At 58.2% G+C, this 12,933-nt stretch overlaps 1 protein-coding gene across 3 annotated transcripts in view; it reads right to left on the reverse strand.

The window, feature by feature from the left end:
• The window catches only part of RASGEF1A (RasGEF domain family member 1A), a 78,682-nt gene that overhangs the window by 31,291 nt on the left and 34,458 nt on the right, over nucleotides 1-12,933 (reverse strand). For 2 of the 3 annotated variants that reach the window (XM_046654333.1, XM_046654332.1), the window contains exon 1: nucleotides 1,379-1,470. The exons of the other annotated variant lie outside the window; for it this stretch is intronic. In XM_046654333.1, the coding sequence (XP_046510289.1) occupies nucleotides 1,379-1,396 (18 nt within the window). In that variant the 5' untranslated portion in view covers nucleotides 1,397-1,470. Of the gene's footprint in view, nucleotides 1-1,378; nucleotides 1,471-12,933 lie in introns of those variants that run through there. 3 annotated transcript variants of the gene reach the window in all.

Raw genomic sequence — 12,933 nt, forward strand, 5'->3', positions numbered from 1 at the left:
GCTGTTGGAAGCCACCAGACCGGGGGCCTGTTTTGTTACTGCAGATAACCTAAACTCTCCTGACTGTGCACCAGGATATGCTCTATTCCTCTTCCCTGCTGCAGTTTTGCTCTTTAGCACTTATCACCACACGACAGTCTACATTTTATTTACTGATCAGGCTTTTTCTCCTGTCTCCCTAGCTAGAAGGTGAGCTCCATGACATGTGCTATACTAATATAAGTGGTGTATTTGGGTCCCTGCCGAATCCACAGTGCCTGCACACAGCAGGTGCTCAATAAATGTGTGCTGAACATGTGAACAAACAAAAGAACGAATAAGACCTGCTTCTTTGGCACAGCCAGGGCTGGCCAGCCCAGCTGAGGCCCCTTCTGCGCCCCCATGTGCCCTGGGCCTGAGGTCCAGGGCTGTGCCGGGCTGGTGGTCAGTTCCATGAGAAGGGTGTGGGGAACAGCAGCAGCAGGCTGCAGCTCAACCACACTGCACCTGAGCCACAACGGGAGGTCCCCCTCGAAGGCACCCGTGGAACAAACAGCCATGGGAATGCGACACTGCCTCATGCTCAGGATTAACTCCTGGACAGGTTCCCAGCCTCCTTTCCTGTAGAAAGGAAGCTGCCCCTCACCTTAGAGTCCACACTCCCCGAAGCCCCACTCGGAGCTCACTCTCCTTGTGGGCCCACGCAGGCACAATCCTGCCCCACACACTTCTGCCGCTCTCACACACCCGTATATAAACGTGCCCGCATCTTCACCTACTCTCACTCGTGCCCACACATCGCACATACACACATACACACCTCCCACATGTTCACTGCATCGCACACCTCCTCCTCTCCTTGGCACCTCCTCCAGGGTACACAGTGGTTCTGGAATCCTCGAGTCTGGGGAAGGATCCAGGGTCATCCTGGCTCTTACAAGCCCGTCCCGGAGCGGCCACTTTACCGCCGGCGCGCTGCTGGGGTCGCTGTCTCCCGCCTTCCAGGGCCTGTTCACCCCACAGGGGTCCCTATCAGCTTTGCAGGTGCCGCTCAGCCATAGACAATCACCGGCGACTGCAGGCCATGCCAGAAAGGGCAGTGGCAGCCTGAGCAGCCCACCCGTTCTGAGCTCCGGGCGCCGCCCACCTGGCAACAGGTGCCCCAATGGGGACACGTAGAGGGAGTGCTTCCCAAGGACAGGCTGCCTCCGGCCACGGCCATAGATGTTCCAGATGGTCGCATTCCTCGCCGGGAGGGCAGCACCCCTTCCTGAGCTCGGCGGCGGAGGAACCCCCAGCTCCGCGGTGCTGCCGCAACCACCGGGCTGCCCTGCGAGCGCGCCCACGTCGCTGCCTCCGCGACCCGCCGCCCCGCACCTGCCACGAGCCGCAGCCCTACCTGAGGCTCCAGAAACATCCTGGCTGCCAGGTCCCCGCGCTGTCCCCCGGCAAAGCCGGCGTGCCTCGTGCGGCAGCTCCTCTGCCGGCGCGAGGAAGCCCCCGCCCCCCGACCCCGCCCGCGGACTTCCTCACGCCCGCCTCCCTCCCGCTCGCAGCCTCCGGTGGGGCGGGGCCGGGGCGGGGCCCGGAGCACAGGGCGGGGCTGGGTGCGCCTGAGCCGCGGGGCCGACGAACAGCGAGGTCGGGCCAGGGCCGGGCCGGGCCGGGCCGGGCCGGGGCCGGGGCCGGGGCGGGGCCGAGGGGGGCGCGGGGGTCGCGGCGCAGCAGGGCTGGGGAGGGAAGGGACAGGAGGGGCCGGGCGCCGCTTGGAGGGCGGCGGCGAAGATCCTGGGGTTCGGGCGTGGCGAGGGGCACCGCCTGGGCCGGGCGCACCGGCCTGGCTCCGGGTTTGGGGGTGCCGGGAGTGCGGGGGGCCAAGGTGTCTGTGCTGCGTGCGCCGGGCGGGCTGTGCCATTAGGAGTAGGGGCGCTGTGTGGGTCAGGGCTCAGCGCGCGATGGGAGCGGTTGTGCTGGTGAGATCCCGCTCACAGAGAGCCCCCGGTGCCCCACCTCCTCCCTCGATCCTCTCTTCCCCTCCCCGCCCTCACCTCTTTGTCGATGTCCACTGCAGAGCTACGGGCAGGCGCTTAGCCCGCGTTTGGTTTGAATGCTTCCCTTGACGGAACACTTACTACATATAGCTCTGGCCTCGAACGTCACTCAGAACTCTCTGTCCTTCCACTTCCTTGAGTGAACACGAGGGACATGGCAGCCGATTTTGTGAGAGGGCTCATCTGAGATACGGCGTGGGGCGGGCCTGGCATGTGGCACAGGAGCCCCAGCACTCAGAAGGAATCCTGTCAGGTGACGGGTCTCCCCTTCCGCCGTGTTCCTGCAGTGGCCCCCCACCCAGGCTCTGAGAATTCGGATGGAAAAGATGGACTGACTGCAGAGCACTCACTCTGGGAGAGTTGGTATTGGAGGGCCCAGAGGCTGAGTTGGAAGAGGGAGCTGGGGAGGATTCTGGGGGAGTCACCACTAGAGAGGACCAAGCGACATGCTCAGCTTGCACGTTAAAGGGAGGGGATGCCCAGAGAGAAGCTGAGACGAGCCCAGGAGAGCTCATGAGCAAGCCCCAGGGCCTGGATGGGCAGAGGTGACCCTGTCAGTGTCCCAGGATGCTGCCCCCCCCACACACCCCGCCTGCTGCCCAGCAGCCTTGTGAGACAACCCTCTCTCCTCCCAGGTACCCCTTCTCATTTGCCTGCTCTGTTACCAGCAGCAAGATGGGCCACCAGGCTGTCTTGGTGGACAGTTATTTCTGTCTTGAGGAATTAGGGGCTGTGCTGAGTCCCTTCACCGGCCTCCCCCAAGAGGATGCAGGAGTTTGGAGACAGGTGTCCTTGCCTCGGAGCTCTGCCCACTCCAACTCCCACTTTCTCCACTGGACTGAAACCCAGCTCTGACGGCTGTAGCACCTGCACTATTGACTACGGGCCTTGTTGCTCCCGTGGGTGGGCAGTGGTGGGGGAGGGGGCACCAGGCAGAAATAGCCAGGACTGCCAGCTGCCAGCACATCAGCCCCCCAAGCTTTCACACTGTCCTCCCCCTGCTGCTTCTGCGTCTCATCTCAGGCTAGCTGGAGGATGCAAAGCTCACAGTGGCCTCTGCAGCTGACTTATGATTACCTCTATGTGCTTCCTGGTGCCAAGGAGGCGGGGAGATGGGCGTGCCAGGGCTGACTCCTGCCAGGTGTCCCCCTGCTTGAAGCTGGGGGTGGGATTGGGTACAGGGAGCAAGGTCCTGCAGGGAGGGCTTGTGGAGACTGACAGAGGAACCCCATTACCTTGCCAGAGTCAGCTTTAGGGAAGTGGAGAACAAGCCAGGTGTGGTGTGGCCAGTGGACATCCGCTGGGACCTTCTGGAAAGACAAGGCACATAGGAAGAGACACCCCAGATGATGGGGGCTGGATGTGAGGCCAGGAACACTGCATCTATCCCACAGCCATTAGAGGACGCTCGGAAGATGGCAGAGCAAAGAGCAGGGATGCCTGATTCTGGGACGACAGTGATTCTGGACGTCCTCAGAGTGCAGACACCTGGGACAGATGGGAAACTGGGACAAGAGGCTGGACCTACTGCCACAGGCTCCTAATTAGTCTCCCTGCTTCCACCATTTCTGCCTCAGCATGGCAGCCCAAGGGGCCCTATTAAAACCGGAGTCAGGTCCTGTCCCTCCTTTGTCCAGAACCCCCAGTGGAATGAAAGCCAGATTCTAGTGGCCCCCAGGCTCTGCTGACCTGACCCCATTTGAAACCTCCCACCCCACTCACCCCTCGTTTGCTCTGCGCCAGCCCCCTAGCAGACCCTGCCGCCCTCCTTCTGCGTGCCATGCTCCCCAGGCATCTAGTGGCTCTCCCCCTTAAATCTTTACTGACATGTCACCTTCTCCGTGACATATTTACAGTGTTACCCTCCACTCCCGCACTTCCTCTCCCACTGAACATTTCTCTGCACAGTTACCGCAGTCTGACAGTCTTTCTACTTCCTTATTTATTGGTCTTCTCTGGGGAGGATCCAAGCCCCATGAGGACAGGGCCTTTGTTCTGTTCACGACTGTGCCGCAGTGACTGTGACATGTTGGCACATGGGGGCTCTCAACACCGATTGAATAAGTGTGTGTGTGTGTCTGTGTGTCTCTGTACACATGAGCAGATAGAGAGACAGATGTGTATATCCAGCACAGGACTCAAACAAATTAATATATAAAGAACTCATACAGATTTTAAAAAGTTAGAAGACTCAATTTTTTTAAAAATGGACAAAAGACATGAAGAGGTACTTCACAAAAAAGGATATCCGAAAAGGTGATAAACATACAAAAAAGCATTGAGTTTCATTAGTCATCGGGGAAGGGAAATTAAACCACAGTGTGACACTGCCGTACACCCACCGGAATGGCTAAAATGAAAAGGCAGAAAATGCCACGTGCTGGCAAGACGTGGCGCAACGGAAACTCCTAGCGGCTGGTGGTGGGAGTGTGAACCTGTAAAGCCACGTGGGAAGATAGTCCCTATGAAAGCCGAGCATATGCAGGCCTAGAAATTCCTCCCTGGGTGCCAGAAATGCTTACATACTCACACCAAAAGACACACCCAGGAGTGTTTACAGCAGCACTATTCACTATGGCTCCAAACAGAAGCCCCCTCAGTCACCCTCCACAGCAAGCTGTGGTGTATTCACTCAGGGGGGCACCCCAAGGCAATGGAAATGGGTGCAGATGACCACCCACAAGGACCAGTCTCACCACCATCACGTGGAGCAAAAAGAAACCAGGCACAAAAGAACATCTACTCAGGATCCCATGCACAACCAGCTCTGCAGGGGCCGCTGCAGGGGCGGGGTGCCCGTGACCCATGTATTCACCCCATGAAAACTCACTGAGCTGCAACACTTAGGACTCATGCACTTTTCTGTATGTACATTACACTTCAAAACAATTTATGTTAAAAAAAAATTGAGAAAGAAAAAAATAAGAAACAACATCCTAGGCAAAGCGGGCAAAGCTGTCCGAGCCCCAGGGCCCTTCCAAGTCCACTGTGGGCCACACCTCAGAGAAGCTGGCTTGGGGGAAGGAGCTTTCTAGGGACACTGGGGGTCTCGGCCTCCCTCTCCTCATTCCCCCAAGACCAACGGCCCCTATGGTGAAAACGCCTGCTCCCTCCTTTAAAAAGGTACAGCCTGCAAGGTTTTGGTTTTGGAAGATGGGAGGTGGCCTAAGGTGGGGTGACTGACCTTGCAGAACAGGACACAGGAAACCAAGTGCCCCACAGGGGTTGTTGACAAGGATCACGACAAAGATCCTGCAGAGGCCAAGACCTCAGAAGCTAGGGTTCCTGGGTGGGGGAGGCCAGGCTGCCAGCAGGCACAGGTGAAAGTCTGTATGGCACCTGTGGGACCACACAGGAGTGGGCACCGAGAGTGACGGAGCAGATGACAGTTGGGCTCTGCTTCCTGCACTGACTCTCGCTCCACACTGCCCAGTTGAGGCCACCCCGCCCCCCACCAGCTGCACCATCACCAGGGCAGCCGTGCAGGCAGAGCTTTGGCTCCCACCCGAGTGTGATGGGTGAGGCGTGCACCTCTCTGAGTTATTTCCCGAGTAGGAAGTAGGGTTCACGACATTCAACTCACAGGGTGGCTGGCCAAACACAAAGCAAAATGAATCAAGTGCTTGGTAAGCTCTAGAAATGCCTCAGTGTTTAGTTCCGAGGGCTTGAGCTGTCCAGAGGCTATCTGCTGCCCTGGGAGACGGCCCGGCCACCTGCTCTCAGCGACGGTCTACTGGAGGCCCTTGCTAAGAACGCTTAACAAGAACCCATGGGACACTGTGTGGCCTGAGTGCCGGTCAGCACTCTTGGAGGGGTCACTGGTCACCCTGTGGCGCTCACACCCAATCACACCATGAGTTTCATGGCCGGTGTGCCCGACACCCGGGAGGGGCAGGGAGCTGATTCTCTCAGCTGCTGACACTGTCCCCAAGGGACCTGGACCAGTTGGGCACGACTTGATATCCACTGGGGGACTCATCCAGGCCTCTGCATTTCCCTACCACTGTCCCATGAATACTCTCTTTTGGAGGATAATATTCTAAGCAAACGAATCACTACTGGTTTTAGGCACCACCAGAGCAACAGGTGGAAGGGGCAAAAGGGGAGGGGACAGCCGACCCTCCTGATGGTCCCTCATAGCACAGAGGTTACTGCTCTGCCTAAATATATAGGCCCTAGTGGGTCAGAAACCTCAATGGGCCCCTCCCCACAGCCACCGCTTGCCTTTGACTGTGGCCCTCCCCTTTGTGCTGACCCATCACAGATCAGTGGACAGCCGCCTGCCCCATGTGTAATTAGTCACACACATACAACTGGGCGTGTAACTAACTGTAACTAACTGGACAGACTGCTCAGGACGGTGCCGCTGCCTGCACCCAGGCCCTGTCACCACTCTCCTGTCAACAGACTGGGAGCCAAGCAGGTGGAGAAGGGACCTTAGCTGACCACAGTGTTGTTGCAGTACCCGCAGCACGGCTCCCTTCCCCTTGGCCCAGCCCTCTCCATGCCCACCCCACCCCGCCATGCACAGGGACTAGTGCGTGGCTGGAGGACTGAGGGGCAGGGTGGGCTAGGTGAGGCCCCAACAGCAGGGGCAGGCAAAGCGATGGGGCTAATGAGAGAGAGGTGTGCCTGTGAGCCGCCAGATTGCAGGAGCTCACAGCACAGAGCACCATGTCCTACTGAGCTGGGCAGAGAATTCAGCCCTTCCCCAAAGACACACATGGCAGGGCCTGGCAAGGAGCAGCCCTCCCTCCAGGCTGGACGCAGCCCACACTCCCAGGTCATAGACAGGGCTGCCTCGGGCACGGTGCTGGGTCGCCAGGGGCCACTTCACCTCTGTGCCTCAGAACCCACCTTGGGAAAACAGGATGCTTACCTGGAAGGGCCTGTAGAGCCCTTGACCACTGAAACACCCCCGCGGACCAGAGGCCCCTAAACACCCACCCTTCACTCAGCCAGGTTCCCACTCACGCTCTCTGTCTACTCTACAGATGTCCTGCGTCTGCATCCAGATGGCACAATTCCCCAGGGGGCCTGGCCAGACCCAGAGGGTCCTGGGGGCTGGGGAAGGGCCTGGGTGGCCCTCGTGGGCAAGGCTGGGAGGACATAGAAATCCTGGTGTTCAGAACGGGGACCCTGCTCCCACAAAGGGTGCCAGGAGGTGCTGGACTATCAGAGAACATGCCCTTTGGAAAGGGAGCTGGGGGCGTGTCAGGAGAACAATCCCTCCCTCCGTGCTTGTGGCCTGGCTTCTGCCACCCGAGAGGAAAAAAATGCAGTGGCGAGGGAGGAGGGGCCTTCCTCCAGCCAGATGAGGCCTTCAGTGGAACACAGGCTGTGGAGGGAGGAAGAGAAAGAGGCGGGCCTGGGTGAGAGCACCTCTGGGTCCCGTCCCACCAGGGAAGGGACAGAGATCAGTTCCTAGCAGTGCTCCTGTCTGGGCATGCTCCCAGGGTCCTGCTGCCCCTTTACACTGAGTCCCCATCAGTCCTGGCTGGCAGAGGTGGGCAGAGCGTGAAGCAGAGGAGACCACCAGGAAGAGGTGGAGCAACCTGCAGGGTGGCCTGCAGGGGCCCGGGGGCTGATGCCCTGGTACCCACGGATGGGTGGGCCGGCTCACTGGGGACCAGGACTCCGATCAAGGGTGGTCTGTGAACAGGTACCACCAGGGCTTCTGAGGCCACACGCCAGCCCCTTGCATGGCCCCACCCAAAGGCCCCAGAGAGGCCACACTCAGGCTCCTGCTCACAAAGAAATAAATACATTTCTCAGAAGCAAGGCTTCCCTTTGGATGACACTCCCTGGCCCGGGCCAGCTTCTGGTGTGAGGTTGCCTCCTCCTCTTTGTGTGTGACCAGCCACCAGCATTTATCTTCTGAGAGCAGCGGACACTCCTGGGGAAAGGTGGGGAGAGGAACCCCTGAAGGAAGCCCAGACATGCCTCTCAGCAAGTGCCAGCAGCAGAAGCTGCAGAGGAAGCTGGCTGCTCACCAAAGTCAGATGCCCGCCAGACTGGAGCAGCGAGGCCCCACCTGCCGGCTGCACCCTAAAAGTTCCTGTTCCTTTGACACAGATGTGTGGCCCTGCTGAAAAGCCACCCTGACATTGAGGGGCCTGGTTCCATAATCAGCGCTGGTCGTCCTGAGAGAACATTCCCTTTGTGAAGGGGATATAGCCTCCAGGTTTGGAAGCTCTGCCACAGGGAAGCTGACCTTGGGGTGTCACATGGAGGTCAGGTCTGAGATGAGAATTCTGAGTCCTGCAGAGTCCCAGGGCTTGGGGCACAGAGATCCTGAGGCTGGGCCCTCTGAAGGCCCATGACCTTGGGCTGAGCAGTCCTCTGGCCTCTCCTCTCCAGGAGAGTTTGGTGGTGAAGTAGGAAGTGCCTGGGACTCATGGCCAGCTGCCTGGACTGTGATGTCATAGCAGACGGCCCTTGGCCAGGTCACAGCTTCTGTGAGCCTCAGTCCCTCACTCAAAAATAGGACTCATGACGTTCTTTCTCACAAAATGATGTTGACAACCAAATACGATTTGGGTGGATGCTGGTTCTCATGCAGGCAGAGGAGGCTGTAAGGTGTCCCCAGGAGGGTGGCAAGGGCTGAGGAAAGTATGCAGGATGTGTAGGCACACAATTGTCCCGGCTGCTGGGAGAGAGGCGGGGTGTCTGGTGAACCGAATCAGGGACAACATGGCAGGAGCTGCGAAGGTAGAGAGAGGGACCACCTGGATTAGCACCTCCCCTTTCTCCATTGTACAGGGAGGGAGACTGAGGCCCTGAGGCCCTTGTTCCCAGGTGCACAGCCATCCAGGAGCTGGGAAGCTGGCCGTCAACATCTGAAGGCCAGAGGAAGGGTGAGTGCAGATGCCCCAGACCACTGTGCTTCCACTTCATCCCAGGGTGTCACTCCCCAGGTGCCTCCAGCCTACTCTCTTTCACACCTGCCCCATCCCCGTCGGTCACCCTGACAAGGAGCACCGAGCAGTGTGCCCCAGGGTGGAGCTGCTGTCTGGGTTTGCACCAACCCATAAACCAATGCAGTTTGAGCACAATCTCCACACACCTCACAGGTGAGGAGACTGGGCCCAGAGCAGAGTTCGGGCCCACACGAGGCCGCAAAGCAAGGTGGTGCAAACAAGGGGCTGGCCTGCCTCCTGGGAATCTTGTGACCTGCGGCCAGCGCTCCCCAAGGGCACTCTGGTCCCCAGGGCTGCAGGAGAGCTGGGTTCTGGGATCAACGTGGGTAAGCACTGGGCTCTCCACCCAGGGCTTCTCGGCGTCATGTAGATCCGAGCAGCACTGGAAATGCTTCTAGTCCTTACAGTGCCTTCGTGAGAATTAGAAAAAAGCACCCCTTGCCCCAGCAGGGCATACTGGCTCGCAGAAAGCGTGCTGGCTCTCAGTCCAGCCGCCCACCAGCCTGGAACCTGCGCGTGTGGCAGCTGCATTCTGTAGGGAGCACTGGACAGAGCATTTCTCAGAGGTGTTTGACCACAGGGCTGCTTTCTCCCAAGTGCTCCAGGACACCCTGCAGTGGCTGAGGAAGGCCCTTCTAATGCCCCTTGTGTTGGCTGGCCATCTGCTTTGTCTGCTGCCCATCCTGGTCCAGCTGTGGTTCTGTGGCACTGGCCCTGCCCACGTGTTTGCCCCACACAAGTGCAGCCTCTGGGGCAGGGCCACCCTGGAAGAGGCCCCTGCCAGGCAGGAAGCCGGGGTGGAGGCAGCCTTGCTTCCAGGTGCTCCTGGAACAGAGCCACCGGCAAGAACGGTAAATGTGCATCTCTCCTCAATCATCTGAGAATCAGACTCTCCATGTGCACAAACGTGCTCCTTTGGGAGATGGGGTAGGTGCCACAGAGGCTTCGTAATGTCTGTTCACATGAGGCTTCCGTGAATCCGTCCATCCGCTTCCACCTCCTAGAGGCCAAGAGGACACAGGTGTCTCCTGAAGCTCTTCCTGAAGTCACGTTCTGGGCCCGCTCTGTGCTGGCTCTGCAGGCCAGGGGTCCATGGCCACCCTCCCATCCAGGACTCAGCTGCACCATGGAGCTGTCACAGACACAGGAGTGGGAGGAAAGGCCGGAACGCTGGGCTGGGAGGTGCTCTCCAGACGGGGGCTCTCACACCTGACCAAACCTCCCCAGAACTTGCTAAAAAGGCCCTGTCCTCAGGGATCCTGCCTCCCAGCGAGCGTGGGGACTGGATGCTCCAGGAGACCGCATCAGAACTCAGATTGCAGCCAAGGGTCCACATGGGGTCACAGGACAGAGAGTCAGCCAGTGCAAACACACAGAGGGGACAGTGAGGAGCCACTCAAAGAAAGGACGGCCGGGGCACAGGGCAGGGGCACAGGGCAGCAGGACCCAGTGAGGCTCAGGGCAGCCGCGGGGGCTGGAGGATGGAGCTGGAGGTGGGAGGACAGGGAGGAGGGTGCTGGGCCGCCCAGGCAGGCAGGGGCCGGGGCAGGTGACTTCCCCCCCATGAAGTAGGTTATGATGTAACCAGGCTCCCATAAAGAGCCTGAGGAAAGTGTCCGCTGGGGCAGCAAAGGCAGGAGACATAAAAGGAAAGACGGAGGAAGACCCTTCCCCACACAAAACTCTCAACACCCGCCCCATCACCTGAGCGGAGGACTGCCTTGAGAACACAAAGTGGGACAAGGACAAAGTGTGAATGTCCTTGCGCACCCTGCAGAGCCTCCAGCTCAGAACCCCGGAAGAGGAGGAGGCACACACACATGAAGAAGCAGGAAAGATCCATCAAGAAGGAGCAAACTGCTTCATGGCAACAAAAAGCCCCGAGTCATCAATGTTCACCTGTGAAATTTGCAAAAACAATGTTAAACATAACACAGAGTATTAGCACGTGTGTTGGGGGAAGGCCAAGGTCAGTGGTAGAAAAAGGAGGGGAATGGATGACAGAGATGGGTTCCCACAGGAGAGCAGCCCCTCCTTGGCAGCAGGCCTGGTTTAAAGCACAGTGCACCCATGTGTGTGTAGGCGTGTACATGTGTGCCCTTGTGCATGTACACATTAATGTGTCTCTGTGTGCATGTATTTGCACATGTGTGTGCTTAGCGCACAAGTGGCATGTGTACTGTGCAGGCATGCATGTGTGCACGTACATGTGTGCATGCATTGTGTGCGAGCATGCACGTGCCTGTGCATCCATGTGCACGTGCTTGCGCGTGTGCCTATACAACAGACAAGCACACACACAATGAAAGGTTAATCAGTGTCTGTGCCCTGCTGACCTCTTCTCTTCATTTATCCTTGTCGAGTGTTTCCCAGATTTTCTCCAATGAGCGTAAATGGCTCTGTCATCAGCATTACACAATGCATGTTCTTTTTCTAAAACTAGGACTCGAGGCTCCAGTGCTCCTCTTGAGGATGCCTGGCGGGAGGCAGTGCTAGACCAGCAAGCCCACCAGGGAACTCACCCTCAAGGTCCTTCACAGGCTCCTGGAGAAGGGAGACTTGCTCCCGCCAGCTAGGTGCAACCAAGGCTGGGAGGGTACCCAGGGCAGTGGGGGTGGCATGGACAGTCAGAGAAGTCTGGGGACCCTACTGGTTGGGCGTCAGGAAAAGCTGCATCAGCTGCATGGCGCATCACCATGCAGCGGCACAAGTGCATGGGTGCAGCACCCTCCAGACACCTCCAGTCACTCTTTGTCATAAGGAACCTGGAAGAGTCCCCTACCCCCGGTCACCCACTGGGAATGTGTTCTGGCGTATGGTCTCAGCAGTGCTCACCAATTCTCCTCCTCTCCTTACATCCTGCTAGCTTCTCTCCCCAGCTGGCAGACCAGAAGGCTCTGCTTGGTGCGAGGCAGGGACATGCTGCAGGAGCTGGCTGGGGGCAGGCAAGTGGGCCCTCTGAGCCAGCCTAACAGGCACCTTCCTCTTCAAACAAGCTGGTTTTTATTGTCTTGGGGACGTGTCCACTGGATTCTTACCTCCAAGGCTTATATTATTACCCACCCTCCAAACTGTCCTTCTCCTTCCCCCTCTGCCCACAATGCCTTTCAGGCCCACCCTGTCACCTCTTCCAGGAAGCCTTCCTGACTCTTGGAGCATCCTCAAGGGCCTTGCCCTTGGACTGCCAGCCCACTCAAGACATGCACTTTATGCCCTAGTCTTCCTCCCACCACCTCTCAAGAAGAGTAAGTGGCTCCCTGGAGGGCCTTGCTGTGAAGATTGGAGCTCGTGTCTGGGCTCCATGGAATCAAACATTCTGTGTTAGATTGGTGATGTCTGCTTCAGGTGAGGGTGTGGAGGAAGGAGGCACACAGGGCCCTGGATCTGCATCCCTCCTGCAGCTCCTCACTGGTGGGTTCTTCAACAATTGGCTAATAATTTGCATTCCTAGACTATTCACTTATTCATTTTTTAAAGGTTAATGAATATTACTATGTGCCAAGTTCTCAGAGACACGGTCCCTGCTCTCAGAGTTTGCTCTCAGGGTGTGTGTAGGGGAATGGTAAACAAGTAAACAAATGAGCAAAACACAGCTGGTGAGGAGAAAGGCGATGGCATAGAGCCTGTGGTCAGAGGAGGCCTCCCGGGGAGGTGAGCCTGGAATGGGGATTGCGCTGCTGGGTGGGAGCCGTCCCGTAAAGTCACCAGGAAGGGCCTGCCTGTGGGGGGGCACAGTAGTGCAAAGGCCCTGAGGCTGATAGGAGCTCAGTGCCTTCCAGGCACAGAGAGACTAACAGAGGGGCCTGTAGTGAGAGATACCTGGACACTTATGGCTGTCCTGAGAATTCTCCAGAAGCTCAGCAGAGCGGCCAAGTGGCGGGTGGGGGAGAGGGAGATACACGGTACCTAAGAGGTTTCCCACACTTGTTATGGAAGGCCTTGTGGGGTTCTGACGCCATGCCCCGCTCAGGCCCTGAACAGTC

This window comes from Equus quagga, chromosome 2 (genome assembly GCF_021613505.1).
Source record: "Equus quagga isolate Etosha38 chromosome 2, UCLA_HA_Equagga_1.0, whole genome shotgun sequence".
Taxonomy (NCBI): Eukaryota; Metazoa; Chordata; class Mammalia; order Perissodactyla; family Equidae; genus Equus; species Equus quagga.